Below are 17,336 nucleotides of genomic sequence, written 5' to 3'. Positions count from 1 at the left end.
TTGTACCATTAATTCTCTCCCCTTGAACCAGTCTTGCTCAGACCTTACCACAAAATTGCCTGTATTTGTGCTGCATTGCAGTAAACTTGAATCAAGTTTCTTTATTGAATGCCAAAGTAAACATGCAAAAACTCTTTTTCTCCTCTTTGCCCCATCACATTACACCCGAGAGTGTGTGTTGGAAAGGGAGTGTGCAATGACCTTGAGCTTAATTTCTAATTCAGAATGGTTGAAACAAAGTCCTCTTTAATGCTTTTCAAATACCTACATGTAAATTATGTCATCTTGGTGTTCCTGATTTTATATTCTCGTGATTTGATACAAAATTCTCGTGATTTGGTACAAAACAGCAGAATCATGGAATTAAGAACTTGCCTGAAATAAGAAATTTATAGTAACTCTTGAAGAGGGTTTTTATTACCTGCCCTGGTAGCGCTATTCTTTATATCACTTTACAAAGCTTTATACTTGCAGCGAAATCTACATTCTAGAGATCGTGCCCCACCTAGTTGTTTTTTTAGTACTTTTTGTGAAATATTTATCTACTCTATTTCAGCATTGACAAAGAATCTCCTGATGTCAACCAAAAAATGAAAGAATTGAAAATCAAATTAGAAAAGGCCAGAGAATTTGTTGATAAAATGCCTGGAATACAATGCAGCAAAACAGAACAGTTGAAACAAATTGACATTCTCAGAAATCAACTTACATATAAAACTGAACTACTAGAAAAGTACAAAAAATCTGATCAATTTGATCTTAATCACTAAGGACTGAAACTAAAATTGTGTATTTTCTTTGATTCAAAAGTATGGAAGGAGAAATAAATGGAAGTGTTCACCCTATATTTACACGGGATCCAGATGATTTTATGCAGTATCTAAACAAACAGGTCAGCGTTCTTAAAGAGGATGGGAAAGAAGTCACAGGATGGGTGTACACTATTGATCCAGTCTCAGAGAGCTTTGTTCTGTTATCCTTCACAGATGACAAGACACAATTGGACATAGTAATGGGACCAAGTGTAAGACAAGTTTCTGTTTTGGACGAGAACTCTGAAACCTACAAGAAACGCATTGAAGCCATGTTTAGACCTCCTGAAGTTGAGGCACTCTCAGAGGAGGAACTTGAGAAGAGAAAGAATGTACTGAAAAGTTGGCTACTCAAGAATCGTTTACCAGTGCAAGTTGCTGGAAACAATGGAGAACTTCTGTCAATTTCAGATGCCTTGTTTATTGAGCCACCTTATGGAGTCGACAATTGTCGTAGCACTAATGAAATCATCTTGGGTAGAATTCAGGGTCTAATTAAAAACATGCCTTCTGATCAAGAGGAATGGTGCTGATGTTTGAAAGACATTGTCATTTAATGTTTCTTTCATTAAAATTATAAAACATAACTTGTAATATAGTCATACAATATTACATGTACATAAAACATGGGTACCATGGATTCATTAAAAAAAATTCAAAGTTTTCAAAGGTTTATGTCCACTAGTAAGGATGAAGTTTTATTGATGCATTTTTGTAATTGTATGTTTAGAGAATAAAAATCCTGTTATTGGGAATTTATTGAGGATGAGGGGTAACATAAAAATTTGAGCCACCATGAATTTTAATGATTCCACAAAACAGGTACAGAAAATGTTTCATGCAACAAATTGATATTTTGTACTGTAACCTTTACAATTAAATGTTGTTTACAGTCTTTATTGCAATTTTCTATTCAGAGTACATTCTTCAAACTTGATTTCCCTTAGTTGCTTTCTTTTACAATTTTGACAAATGTAATACAAAACAAATTTGAAAAGTTACCAGTCTTGTGTTCAAACACAGAACAGTAATTAAATAGCGAATTGATCACTCCACATTTCTTTTCACAGTATCTTTATCTTTTTAATCAAAAGTTAAATTTTCCATGGGTGCTTTCTTTTCATTGTTAGTTTCCTGCCAGAATCCAAATGTAATGCAAGAGCAGGCATTGCCAAGTAACCAGTCCTGTATAAAGAAAATTAAAAAATAGAATGGATCAGAACCTAATATTGTTACTCAAATGAGCAAAGTGGCCCTTGTGCCTCTTGTATTTTAACTTCGTTTGTTTTCTGAATCATTGAATTTATAAAACGGTGAGTTAACTTTTGACGCAACAGTGTTACAATCAAAGCCAAATAGTCTACAACTGTTACTGGGCAAAAATACCCCTAACCCTTTATAATCTAGTACCATATTTTAGTTGATGCAGGCATACCTCTTTTTCCTCAAATTTGTTTCCAGAAATATGCTTCCAGTCCAATAGTTCTTCCATGCCAAGAGTTTTGGTTTTCTACAAAATTACATATTTAATAAGTAAATGTGTCTCAATTTTTTTTTAGCTCACCTGAACCAAATGTTCAAGAGAGCTTTACTGATCATCTGATGTCCATCTGTCTGTCTGCCTGCCTGCCCCTCCAGTGTTTTCCTCAGGCCGTTTTTGCATGGCGGTACCGCCAAGCATTGAAAATCCCTTGTCATGCATCACACAGTGCCACCATGCTTCCCGCTATGCATGTTTTTTTCAAAGCAAAATTCTTTTTTCAATTATTTCACATCTTAACAGTTAAGTAGATATAAAATTGTTGTTTTTCCTCTCAAACTTTATAAAACACTTGCACCCGCAGTGAGCGTCGTCAATTTCGACATCGATCTCAGCATAACGATTAAAGGGCTTACAGATGTAGCTTATGATTGAGATATATAAAAACTGAGTGTATTAATTGGTGATAAATGCATAAATAGAGGCATGATTACTTCTTGTTTTAATACAATATGGGTTTTTTTCGACATTTGCCATTATTGAATGTTGTGGATTTTCCAAGATCTAAAAATAGCACAATGTTCACTCGATGGTGTTAGCTTGGGTTCGACATGCTTGAACTCTTTGTTTGCCGCAAGGATATTGGAAACTTGAGAAAATGTACACAATAAATAAAAAGACTACAGTTAATTGCAGGTAATACATGGAAGCGATGTCACATGACTAGAAACATCGTATATTGTATGCCTATGAAAATGATTGTACATACATGTATGTAAACAGGGACGGGGACTGGTGTCAAGATATCACAGAAACTTTCATACAATTTTAAACAAGAAATATTAACTGTCCAGAATAAATTGAATCAAGTTTGCTGTAAGTGTATAGACTTGTTCTGTCGATCCTTGTTCAACACCCCCCTAAAAAATTTCCTCTATATAATATTTAGAAGAAGTAATGGGATAGATGCTGATGTTGAACTGCCTTGTGAATCTATATTTCTTGTGTCTTGTGAAAACTTGCGTCTCTAAAAAGATTGATTTTAAAAAAATGCTATTAGTTTTGCAAGAAAAACCCCCAAGAGAAATTGTTTATTTTAAAATATAATTATGAATTGAAATAATACTTGTTGATGTAGATTTCATTAAAATGCATCAATTATAGTACATATCATGTAGTACATTTCATCAAAAGGTTATATTGTTATTAATGCACAGTGATTTTGCGCTGGCTTGGGTGCTTTAACGCTGCACCGCACACCTACTCTGACAAACTTCCCCCATGCATCAAAAATTTTCAGGGGAAAACACTGCCCTCTGTAAACTTTTCAGTACCAGTGGGCCAAGAGATGCGAAGAGATTTCAAAATTGTTAAAGGTTGAAACCCTTTTAAATAGGGAGATAATTACGAAACAGTGTATATTGTTTAATGTATTGTCAAATCTTGGAATAAATGAGAATTTTACAATATTTTTAAAGAGTTTCATAGTTATATGTTTCAATATAAAATGATACAAGAACTTGGTTAAGGTGAGTGATGTAGCCCATGGGCCTCTTTTTCCATGTAGAGCACTCCCGTTTGCTGCAATTTTTTTGTAAAGTATCAAGAGAATACTTAACCATACTGGTACTTTACCTGAATGATGGATGCAGACCCTAACTGACAAGACCTTGCAGTCTGTTGTAAGGGATTAGCTTCTGAAGTACCTGTGTCGTCTCGCCCATCACATTGACATTTGATGAGGTCATGAGTATCACAAATTGTGTTCTCATTTAGAGAAAATAAATCCTGCAAAAAATATTAATCAATCATCTAGAGACTTCTTCATAAATGCTGAAAACAATGGTTAATGAACATATACATGTAGTAACATTAGCATGTACACTGGGGAAAAGTGGTTTTCATTCAATTAATTTTCAGTCATTGAAAGAGATTTAACTTTAGTTGACTTTAAAACAAATTAGAATGCTGATCATATTAATCATGTACATATATGTATTTATGTTACATATATTTGAAGTAAGCAACATTAGAATGAGAAGTTAAGCACATGTTGCAATTAAACAACCAAAAGTTGGAGACACTATAAGCTTAGACCCCCCCTCCCCTTCAAACAACGATTTGTGATAGCATTGCTGCAAAGTTTAGTACATGTATAATCTATAAAGTTGTTGTACAACTACGGTACACAAATTAAGTTTTTGTCATGAGAATGAATACATATTCATGAAAAATGTGAAAACATCTGATTTTGCTTCAGCCATCTTGGGATGACTGTAATATGATTGACATTAAGGATCACCGCTTTCCCCTGGTAAATTAACTGAATGATCTGACTTCTGTACATGATCAACATTAAATTCACTCACTCTTAGTTCTTCACGAGAAAACTGAGCTTCCCGCTTGTTTTTGAGATCCATGACAGCACCACTCAGTCCTTGTTTACTGATTTGGCGTTGATAAATTTTCTCTTCAATTGTTCCCTAAAAGGATATATGTTATTCTGACTAAAACCAAATATCTATCTATGTTTAACATCCCTTCAATTTTTTAAAAAGGTACCCTTAAGTTCAACAAAAACAACCAAAGACAACTGAAAAATATTTGATAATCAGAAAAATATTTGATTATAGATGAAAGCTATTATATATTATTCTTTATATTCAAGTATTGCAATCAAATAAAACACAATTTTGAAGTTCCAAAACATTTGTGAACAAGTGTTAAGCTGTTAATGTGACAGCAAACCAGGTTTTCTTTTATGTTAACAGTTTCCATAATCCATTTGTCAACCTTGAATTAATTGAAAAACACAACTTATCCAGAGAATGGAATAACCTGTATGCAATTTTCTGATAAAAAATATTTAAGTTCAAAAGTATTTTTTTCATAAGTTATCAAAAATCAAAATCCAAGTAATACGCACACCTCTAATATACATGTATGTACAATTGATCTGCAAAACTTCCACTACCTATCTTGAAAACTGTAGGAGTAGTTTTTCATACAATAGGGGTACCCTTTTGGCAATCACCTGCCCACCATTTTTTTTTTACCATTTCAATAACAGGATTTTTCCTTTGGGAAACCCAGTTAATTAAAACAAAACTTAGTAATTTTTCTGTGTTAAAAAAAGCATTTAAAAAAATAATAAACTACCAATGAGTAATATAAATGGCTAGTTGACCCATAATCAGAAGTATTATTTTTTTAGAATCTCCACCGATAAATTAATACAATTAACTCACTGTTGTAAGAAGTCTGTAAATATAGATTTTTCTCTTTTGTCCATCCCTCCATACTCTAGCCATGGCCTACAAGTTAAAAGAGACTTTATTCATCACTTATCATTAATAGCCAACAGTCAGCATAGCTTCAAGGAATGATATCAATCAAAATTTCCTTCAATTATCACTTATTGTTTTCAGGCATTTATTATATACATACATGTACATGTGAATAAAATATGGTCATAAATATAATGCATTTCTATTTATACTTGTTATACATGAGCAAGCATATCCATGTACTGTGGAATCATTATAATTTGTGGTGGCTCAATTTTCGTGGTATTCGTGGGTAGCCCTTCCCAACGAATTTATATCCTCAATGAAAATATTTTAGAAAGAGTCTTCTTTTTTACTAAAAGTGAAAACTGACGCACCCACGAAATTAAATCCCCACGAATAAGTATAAAACCAACAATACACAAAAATTGGCCCCCACGAATTTAAATGATTCTACAGTATATTATACTGCATTTAAAAAGAATGTAAATTTTTTAGGGCATAAGTAGAAAACCTAGAAATCTAAATTGCCTTAGGCCTTGCAATATACAAAACTTAACACTTACGTGAGTAAGTGTATAAGTATCAATTTTTTAAGCAATTTTCAATCAATGGGAAAAATACCATACTTTTATACTACGAAGGCTAGGAATATTAATAATACATTGGTACACCAATAGCCCAAAGATTCAACTGAAAGGCACAAAGTCCATACTAACTTGTAAATCATTGGCAGGATTCCAATCAATGTCATACAGTAAGAGTCGAGATGCTCCAATGAGATTCAAGCCAACTCCCCCGGCTTTTGAGCTCAGTAAGAATACTTCTAAAACAAGAAAATGTTACTCTATGGTACATGTCCAGTATATAGAAAGCTCAAGGAAATTAAACTGTTGTTTTTAAAAATTACTACCATACATTTACTGAATGGTACATGTATAAAGCTCAAAGAAATTAAAATTCTGTTTTTAAAAGTACTAATTAATGTTTATGTAATTACTTTCCAAACAATGCTTGCTGTTAAACTTTGTGACAATTTCTTGACGAATATTTGTGGAAGTTTGTCCATCTAATCTTAAATAACCATAACCACAATTGGAACAAAACTGTTGGAGAATATCTAAAGTCTGAAAGAAAAATATCATTAAAATTAGAAGAAATTTATTATTAATTCTCAAAAGATTTTATCATAAGAACTTGTTATGAAAATGAAAATAAGCTAGCAAAACCATAAACATATACATGTGCATGTACCATTATTGGATTTTCAGATGTACAAACAAAAACAATACCATGTTATTAAAACTTTTCACTATCACTGTTAAGTTATCTGGTATCAAACAGAGAGTCAGAGAACAAAATAGGAAATCTTATAAAAGTAATACATGTACAATAGACTATAACATTTGTTGCATGAAGTCATACCTTTGTGTGATTTGAGACTATAACTATCTTTTCACAGTCTTTGTGTATTTGTATTAGAATTTCAGATAAAACTTTTAATTTCCCAGCATGCTCAGCAGAGTAGATCTTTTCTTGGTAGTCTGATGGAAAGAGGGAAGACAGACCACTGTACACTGAACCCTTGAATGATTAAAACAAAAACTGAGTTTTATTTGAAGAATTTATACATGTGCCATACTGGCGTGCAACCAGTGTTCGCCGAGTACCATTTCTCGCCAGTACATTGTGACGTCATTTTTCGTATATAATTTTATGTGTTGATAAAATGACGTCACAAAGTACTGGCGAGAAATGGTACTCTGTGAGAACTGGTCGCACGCCAGTATGACTAATAACTCGTGATTTTTTTTACAAGATGAATTAACCAACAATCTCGTAATATTCTTCTGTAAGATGTAAGCATTGATACCTGTACAAACTACCTAATATATGTAACATGTACATATATGCCTGTCTAAACCAAATTGAAAACTAATTTGCACATTAAAGCAGTATATAGGAGAATAATAATAAGATTCTGAATGAAAAGACATGCAAATGAGGAAACAATAACCTCTTCTATGTCATCAGGGCATTCTTCAGCTTGAGATGCCTTAGTGAAGATCAAACTAGGATGGTTACAGAGCTTCTTCAAGGCCCCTATGCAGACTAGATGTGTGGCACCGTCACTTCTGAGACAGGATCGAAACAGCTTCCCCTGCAGCATCTGGCTATACAAGCTCAGCTGTAAGGCAGAAGGCTTACAGAAGAGAACTACTTCACCTATGGAAAATTTTCCTTCAGCATTAGTGTATTGTATTTATTATACTAATACATACTTAAACATAGGTAATCATAGATTACTAAGCTCACCGAGACGGAGCATCACCCTTATGAGACATCACCTTCATAAGACCACCTTTATCATTTTATATGAAAATCATACTTTATGATCTTGGATATTCATGGATTCTGTTTTGACAAAATATCGTATATCATCTAATAAATTTTTTTATGATAATCATATGTTAATATGTTAATCAATACAATGATATAAAATTAAATATTGCATCATGTCATATTTCTAATATAATATATATCATATAAATAAATAAATAAAATACCGTAATAAACAATAATGAGATTTGATATTGTAACGTATGATATGACATTGTATTGTGTTATACCTTATTGTATTTGATCACATAATACAATATCATAAAATATAATGGATATAGTATCATATTACAATATCATATTACATAATACATTATAACACTGAAACATGATATTATATTGTATAATATAGAATGATATTGTATTGAACGACACTGAAACATATTTGATACATTATATGATATTATATCATATAATACAATATAATTTGATTCCAACATTGTATCTTATCAAATGATACAATATTATGTGATATGGTAAAATATTATAAAATACATTATTATATTATACATATTGCATCATATGACACAATAAAATGTATTACAATATCATATAATACAATTTCATGTGATATGATAATATATCATATAAACCAATATCATATCATACAATATCGTATGATACAATATTATATAATATTACAATATCATATAATACAATTTCATGTGATATAATTCTATATTACTGAAACCAATATCATATTATACAATATTGTATGATACAATATTATAGAATATACAATATTGTATCATAGGATACAATATAATATTTTGCAATATCTTATGTAATTGTATCATGTGATAAAATAATAAATTAAAAATACAATATAATATTATACAATATTGTATCATAATATACAATACTATACATAACAATATCATGATACATAATCATATCATAAAATATCAAAAAAATTGATACAATATCATATCGTATCATATAACTTTTTATAATATAACATATGATATCATATTGTATCATATCAAACAATATTGTCTCATATCATACTTTATCATAGGAATCATGTTATATCATTTATCAACAAACACATCTATCTATCGAGCTGGTTTGAGTGAGGTAGGAGATTTCTTTAGCATCCTTGATAATGGAGATCAGGCTCTGCTTCTGAAGCAACCTCTGCATTTAATTTATAATAAAGTTAAATCAACTATGCAAGCTATCATCTATAAAACATGTGACCTGTTCCAAAAAACTTAACCTCATCCAGCATCCGAAACCTATGGCTCAGATTCAGCATTCAAGCCCATCAGGTGCATTTGTATCATAAGACGCATCATCCATGCAATTTTGGTGAAGTTTGGACCAGTAATAACTAAGATATCATCATCAGAGGGCACTAGCAATTAAAACCTTAACTTCCTCCAGCATCCGCAACCTATGGCTCAGATTCAGCATCCATGCCTGTCAGGTGCATCTGTATCATAAGACACACCATCCATTCAAGTTTGGTGAAGTTAGGACCAGTAATAACTAAGATTTATTTTTTAGCATCCTTGATAATGGAGATCAAGCTCTGCATCTGAAGCTACCTCTGCGATTCATTCATATTTCAGTTAAATCAACTATGCAAGTTTGAAATAGTACTATCATCTATTAAACATGTGACCTGTTCCTAAAAACTTAACTTTATCCAGCATCCGAAACCAGAGTATGCATTCAAGCCTGTCAGGTGCATCAGTATCATAAGACACACCATCCATGGAAGTCTGGCGAAGTTAGGACCAGTAGTAACTAAGATATAATCATCAGAGGGCACCTGCAACAAAAACTTAACCAGCTCTAAAAACTTTAACCTCTTCCAGCATCCGAAACCTATTGCTCAGATTCAGCATTCAAGCTTGTCAGGTGCATCAGTATCATAAGACGCACCATCCATACAAGTTTGGTGAAGTTAGGACCAGTAGTAACTAAGATTAATCATCAGAGGGCACCTGCAACAAAAACTTTAACCAGCTCTAAAAACCTTAACCTCTTCCAGCATCCGAAACCTATTGCTCAGATTCAGCATTCAAGCTTGTCAGGTGCATCAGTATCATAAGACGCATCATCCATACAAGTTTGGTGAAGTTAGGACCAGTAGTAACTTAGATATTGCTATCAATGGGCACCCGCAACAAAAACTTTAACCTGCTCCAAAAACCTTAACCTCCTCCAGCATCCGAAACCTATAGCTCAGATTCAGCACTCAAGCCTGTCTGGTGCATCAGTATCATAAGGCACACCATCCATGCAAGTTTGGTGAAGTACAGACCAGCAGTAACTAAGATACTGCTATCAAAGGGCACCTGCAACAAAAACTTTAACCTGGTCCAACAACCTTAACCTCCTCCAGCATCTGAAATTTAGGACCCAGATTCAGCATGCAAGTCTTTCAAGTCCATAAGTAGGTCCAGATGCATCATCCATGCAAGTTTGGTGAAGATAGGACAAGTAATAGCTTAGATACAGGACCTGCAACAAAAACTTTAACCAGGTCCGGACGCCGACGCCGACGCCACCACCGACGCCGAGGGTATAGCATAAGCTCTCCTTGACTTCGTCTCGGTGAGCTAAAAATAGATAAAACAAATCCACTAAAATAAAAATTTCATACATTTAGGAGGCAGGTATTTGATATTGATTTCTTGAGATCGCCGAAGAACAAATAGTTTCGTAATACGACTGAGTTCACTCCCTCTCTCTGCTCCCAATTCAATATCTTCAGGCGAAGCACTTGGTTGACGGGAGGCAACGATAGGATTTTCAAACACTCTTTTGAATGATCCAGAAGATCCTGACAAAAAAGAATCCTGTAGTAAGACCTACATGTACCTTCATTTTAAAACTAAACAAATATTTGGAAAAAGTTGACATTTTCCATGAGCATATTGTCTCAATTTTTTTTCCTTTTTCTATAGATATCATACATGTACGTGTACCCGTATGTTCTTGACACTTTTTGAAAGTAATTGTTGTAGGGATCAAGTAACATACCAAGTAATCCAGGATTGCAGAATTCCACAATTGAAAAGAATTCCTGCAGGTCATTTTGTATCGGGGTTCCAGTCAACACTACTCTTCTTGGGGTAGGCATACTGGCAATTAACTGAAAATAGAGTCAATTCATGTCCAACTAAAGACAAAAGAATTTTCTTAATAACAGTTTCATGTATAAATGTACTTTACAATCTTTTTAAGTATACATTAAAATTTATGATGTACTGTATGTAACACTTACAGAGGTAGTTTTGATATTATTATTCTTCAACCTATGTCCTTCGTCACATATTATGATATCAAACTGCAAGGACTGCAACTGTTCATACACTCTGACAAACATCTCATAGGAGATTATCACAATGGGATAAATGGATGTATTCACAAACTCCTAAAATAAGTTCATACATAATGACTATAAAATTTATGGAAACAACAAGCAATACATCTTCACTAGCCAAATGTCTGATTGATTCTCCCGATGAGAAAAAAATGAATTGGACACTTGGCTAGTGAAGATGCCAGCAATATTGCTGCAAAACATAAATGAAAATTCAATGTCAGATATACATGTAATCTTCCAATACTGCATATACGGTAGATTATTTCTTACCTCAATTCTATTATCTGAACTAACAGCAAAAGCCTTCAACCTTTCTGTGCCCAACCACTTTTTTATCTCCAAAAACCAATTCTACAACAGAAAATTGAATGGTACGTTTCATTTTGAAAAGTAATCAATACAGGACAAGCTTGTTAGAAGCACTAAACACAACCTAAGGTTATCTCCTCTCTTAGTATGGTACTTGCTTTGACTAGACTGCCTGGTGTAATGATAAGGGCTCTCTTAATGACAGGTTTCCCACCATATGGTCCTTGTTTGTATAAAGTCCTGTGTTTAAAATTAAAAAAGTATTATAAACATAACAGTTTATGGGTTTTTTTTAATTTAATGTATCAACACATTCTAAAATTCAAAACCTGGTTACTTACCAGATAAGAGAAATGCATTGTAGAGTTTTTCCAAGTCCCATATCATCTCTGTTAATTAAAGAAGTAATAAACCTAAGTTCTATTACAACAATACTACCAAAAGAAAAAAAAATCTTATGTTTAATCACCAAAAGTGACACTTACGCCAAGATGGCTCCCCTCCCTGAAAGGTTTCTGAATCCCATCACACACTCGTACAGAAATGTGACCCCCTCCCTCTGGTGGGGCCTTAAGTGAACAGATAGATAGGGATCCACCACCACATCAACAACAGGGAGGTTCTTCTTATTGTACTGCCACTACAACACACAGGCCAAGTCATTTACATGTGTTATCGAAACACTGTACATGTGTATTTTTGATACCAGAACATGTTATTCTATTTTAGACTTCAACAGAATATAATACTGTTGAACTTTGATATCTCTGACACTGATAACTCAAATACAATGGTTATGTCAAAGTGATTTGTTAGTCGTAACAACTTTTCAAAAAAAAGTGTTTTACCCACGATATCTCAAAGTTTTTAAACAGTCCCATCTAGTTTGAGATAACAAAGTCTGACTGTACATGTATTTACATTTTGAAATCAAACTACATATTCAAAATGTCAATAAGGAACAAGAAATAATATTAAATCACAAAAATTTTATTTTATAACTTGTATTTTTGATTTGATACGAACTTTAGAGAATAGTGAATGCATTTATCTACATTTACATGCACAATAATACCTGATGAGCAGCACTAGGTTGAGGCATCACAAGGGCATTCGGTGATGACGGGTCATGCCGTGGTGTGGTGCAGTACGAAGGAGCTGTCTGAAAATTTTAAGCATACATTTGAACTTTGACATAAAATCTATCATATCCTTCTGGTAAAAAAATTCAGCAACGAAAAAAGTGAACAGAGTCACCAAAAATACAACATACACATGCTCTTTCTCCTTTCAATGGGTTGACAAAAGTTTTGTCTGCAACTGGCAATAGAAAAAAATATTTTCAAAATGAAAGATTTACATCTGCATGTTAACATCATTTGCAAATTTTGAAAGACTAATACCAATAAACATTATCTCTCACTTGGTGTCCTTTCTGGCACTGTTAGTATTTTTGTACTTTCTGCTAAAGAGGAAAAGCATTTTCCAGATTTGAAGTGGTCTTCAGTCATGAGGGACATCACCTACAATAAATTTAAGAAATTAAATTCAATAAAATGAGTCACTCAGACTCTACATGAAAATGATGATCAATTATTCTAATAGAAATCACATGTACTGCATATGAACTGCAAATTCAAAATGATTTTAAAACGAATGGTACTTAAGTATTTTTAATACAATAAATGGAGTGAAATAACATAACAAGGCATTTTTCATGGATTTTTTAGTTCAGTATAGCTCTTAGGTAGCTTATACAAGGGCACTCCATATGACATAACACTTTATGATAACAAGAGATGTTTGTGAAACACTTATGCCCCCCTCCCTTGGAAACATACACAAAGAAAATGAACGTAAACAGCAAATATTTGGAATTTTTCTAAGTCCAAGGGGCATAACTCTGTCGAAAATGGCTCAATCATACCCAATATCGAACTTGACCTTGATATTATTTAGATAAACCTGTATACCAAATTTCATTTCAATATATTCATCTGCTGTGAAGAAAATAAGCGGAAACTGCAAATAACTGGAATTTTTCTACGTCCAAGAGCCATAACTCTGTCGAAAATGGCTCTATTGTACCCAATATCGAACTTGACCTAAATATTATCATGATAAACCTGTAAACCAAATTTGGTTTCAATATGTTTATCCTCTGCGAAGAAAATGAGCGGAAACTGCAAATAACTGGAATTTTTCTACGTCCAAGGGCCATAACTCTGTCGAAAATGGCTCGATTGCACCCAGTATCGATTTTTACTGAGATATTATCATGATAAACCTGTATACCAATTTTCATTTCAATGTATTTATCATCTGCAAAGAAAATGAGCGGAAACTGCAAATTACTGGAATTTTTCTACGTCCAAGGGCCATAACTCTGTCGAAAATGGCTCGATCGCATCCAGTATCGAACTCGACCTAGATATTATCATGATAAACCTGTATACCAAATTTGGTTTCAATATGTTTATCCTCTGTGAAGAAAATGAGCGGAAACTTTTAGTGGACCGACCGACACACAGCAGTATGCAATATGCCCTCCCTTCTTTGTAGAAGGGCATAATTAATAAAAATAACTTAACTATTATTAAAACAATGTACCTGGATCTCTTTGCCTCCTATTGTTAAGCTTTCATCCTCCTTCAATACCTCCAGCTCTGTACATTTATATCCTGTTCCTTTACCTATTCTGTGAATCAGAATTACATTTGTCTCAGAGAGAGAGAGAGAGAGAGAGAGAGAGAGAGAGAGAGAGAGAAATATTCTGCAAGTACAATTTTTTTTCTAACAGTTCTTTCATTGAGCATGATAACATGATTTATAGTATGGAAATTTGATTAAGGTGGAATAACACAGTCACAAAATGGCTGACCTCTCATCGAAACGACATTCATTTTATTAAAAGGATTTTATCGAAAGCAACATGTAACTTACTTCATAGCCGAGTGGATGACATGTCGGGCTTGTGATCCGTACATCCCGAGTTTGAATCCTGCAGGGGCTTTTGCTATTACTTATTGTATTGAATTTTTTTTATATTAATTTTTTTTATCCCAAAACTGCAAATTTTTCGCTTATTTGACATTTGTACAGTTTGTTTATTATCATATCTTTCATGATTATTAAATAATTTACTGTTAATTCGAGTGATTTTTTTTCAGGTGTGTTATTCCACCTTAATTTGATTTCATGTAAAATCTATACAATATTAGCCAATGTTCTCAATTTAAAATTTTACTTTGTGCAAAAGTATGAACAGTGCTTTGGAGAACAATTATTGTACACTTTTACATAATTACAAATAAAACCAAATGCTGAGGTAAACTTATTTCAATATTTATTTTCCATCAGTAGAATATAGCAGACCTTCTGGTTTTGGGGGATTTTAATTAGATATGAGAAAAGGGAAATTTAACTAAGCATAGTGGTGCTTGCTAGTTAACTGTGGTGTAAGAAAGATTTACTTAGGCACATATTCACAGTAAAATTCATAAATAGAGAACTCTAAAGGTAATACATGTAACTAATAAAAGGAATTAAACATACACTTTGCCTTCAATGTCGTATAATGTAGCATTTCTTCCTTGGGTTACCAAAACAGCTAAAACAGTTTAAAAAAAATTATTAACTGTAAGAAAAAAATGTGTGTGTTTTTTTTTTTTTTTTTTTTACATAATTATAGAAATCAAAAGTTAGGTCAAAATTATCGGTTATACATACCATCACCTTCCCATTTTTTATGCTGAAAATAAGATCAAATTATTCAGAATTTCATCACTATCACTGCAGTTATCAATACTTTACACATATTTCAAACATCCATTAATGGTACAATGTATTTGTAATGACAAAAATCTCAGAACTTTAAATAAATAACAAACCTTTTTCTTTGATAGTTTACACCACATGACAGCAAAATATCCTTGTTTGGCACCATTCTCTGAAAAGGTTTTAAACATATCTAAGAAATTAAGAATTTTTTAAAAACCTATTTAATAAAATCAGCATTTCTTTGATTAATTAATTAGCAATACCAGCTGGTCCTGCTGAAGGAACAGGGACACTCTTTGAGCTCAATCCAGCTAAAATCTTCTCAGTTTTGTTCTTCGCTTCATTCACTGTTACTGGTATATTAGTTATGTTGTTTGTTGTGAATTTTGGAGTCAAAACTATTTCCCTGCTGCACAGTTGAATATATAATTTGAAATATACAAACTTAATATAGCAAAAAATTAAATATTTAAAATACTGACCAATAAGCAGGGAGTATGCATGATTTGAAAAAACTTGTCCAATCACAATATATCTATTATAAGGCAGAAAAATTAACTTTCTAGCAGTACAGTGTACGTACTTCATCACATATATTCTGTCACAATTGAGTTAACCTTTAAGTTTTTTTTTCATTGTTATTTTGATTCTTATTAATAGCAGTGTCCAAATTATATTCATTTCTGTGTTAAAATGCCCTCTTTATCATAATATGTTGAAAGACAGTGCTAATCATGCTAATTAGAAATTTAGAGTCTACTGCAATTTTATTGCAAACATTAGTGCATTGGCAAATAATGATGAAAAATTCTGCTATGCGTTCGAAAAATTTCTAAATGGATCACAGAATATGTCAATATATTTACAAATTTTAAATTCTCCAATGAAAATTATTTTCATAGCGAAATTTGGACCATTGTTCTTATATCATCTTATATTTTCTTCTTCCTCTAGTACTACTATCATACTATGAATGCACGATTGTATAAATGAATGAAGCGACATGAATGGAAACAAATGAACAATGGGAAATGATAACATGAAATGTGAAATAAATGAACGCAAATATGAATAATTAACTAAAATAATTAATCCTGTGACAGGTATATGGAATTACTAAAAAGATTGTCAAAAAGTGAACAAAAATACAATCCTAGGACAGAGAACAGTGTAAGGTAAAGTGTTTATATCTCACCACTTTTTATGAATATTTAAATAAAAACCCAAGTTTTGACAACAACGTAATTTATGGAAGTTTTATCTGATAATGATTCTGAATGAAAAGAATCTCATTAAGCTGTTTAGAATGTAGTACTTTTTACCTTAATGGAGGGTTTGGTAATTCTGTCACTTCCCCGCCCTTTAAAAAAAACAACAACAATTTATTCAAACATTCAACAAAACTAAATCTTCACGCTGATAAATATTATAATCTCATGTTACACATTTTACATGCACATAATGTTACCGTATTTTGACATGGACTTTTAAAAGGAACATTGAATCTGGGTCTTTTGGCTTGTGATCCTTGACTAGGGGCTGCCGATCTCCTCATTTTTGCTTATATATCAAACAAATCCACAGTTTCCTATCCATACGTATTATTTTCCATAAAGTTTTGCCAAGAAAAAATCAGAAAGTAGCTTTGAAAGTATCATCTGTTTGTATAACGCGCCATTTTCCTCTCTGTATACTGCAGACAAGTCGTTCACATACATATTCGTATTCGAAAACATACAGATTGTGTTTTAAGATTTCTCCACACATTTATCATGTTTATATGATTAAATCCTTTTAGGCCCAAATGATGTTTCAAGAATTTTGAATTAAACTTTATCAATTATAGATGCTGTATGCATGGATACATTAAAAAATTACAGACTGAAGCACTGAAGTTCTTATTAAGCGAATATTTTTTTTTTAAATAT

The 17,336-nt window shown here is 32.5% G+C and overlaps 2 protein-coding genes across 2 annotated transcripts; one reads left to right on the top strand and one right to left on the bottom strand.

Annotated features, from left to right (window-relative positions):
* The first annotated feature begins 675 nt into the window (after positions 1–675).
* On the top strand, positions 676–1,412 carry LOC128165763 (gem-associated protein 6-like). Its single transcript, XM_052830587.1, has one exon. It carries the CDS (start codon positions 812–814, stop codon positions 1,343–1,345), a length of 534 nt encoding a protein of 177 aa, XP_052686547.1. The 5' UTR covers positions 676–811; the 3' UTR covers positions 1,346–1,412.
* Positions 1,413–1,859: 447 nt separating this feature from the next.
* LOC128165052 (DNA repair and recombination protein RAD54B-like) lies at positions 1,860–17,113 on the bottom strand. Its single transcript, XM_052829248.1, is given in 26 exon segments — positions 1,860–1,997; positions 2,248–2,322; positions 3,928–4,080; positions 4,662–4,775; positions 5,541–5,606; positions 6,299–6,405; positions 6,580–6,706; positions 7,005–7,163; positions 7,597–7,805; positions 10,594–10,773; positions 10,974–11,085; positions 11,218–11,367; positions 11,590–11,670; positions 11,787–11,868; positions 11,970–12,017; positions 12,114–12,268; positions 12,704–12,790; positions 12,902–12,990; positions 13,052–13,151; positions 14,239–14,326; positions 15,184–15,238; positions 15,358–15,379; positions 15,519–15,577; positions 15,672–15,817; positions 16,731–16,768; positions 16,877–17,113. Coding segments are annotated over 26 exon segments (2,727 nt in total). The 5' UTR covers positions 16,964–17,113.
* Positions 17,114–17,336: the final 223 nt, after the last annotated feature.

This window comes from Crassostrea angulata, chromosome 10 (assembly GCF_025612915.1).
Source record: "Crassostrea angulata isolate pt1a10 chromosome 10, ASM2561291v2, whole genome shotgun sequence".
NCBI lineage: Eukaryota > Metazoa > Mollusca > Bivalvia > Ostreida > Ostreidae > Magallana > Magallana angulata.
Note: the sequence above shows the minus strand (reverse complement) of the source record. Positions and strands in the feature narration are given on the sequence as shown.

Bases quoted from the DNA above. Each gene is read 5' to 3' on its own strand.
- LOC128165763 (XM_052830587.1), top strand. From the start codon at position 812: ATGGAAGGAGAAATAAATGGAAGTGTTCACCCTATATTTACACGGGAT.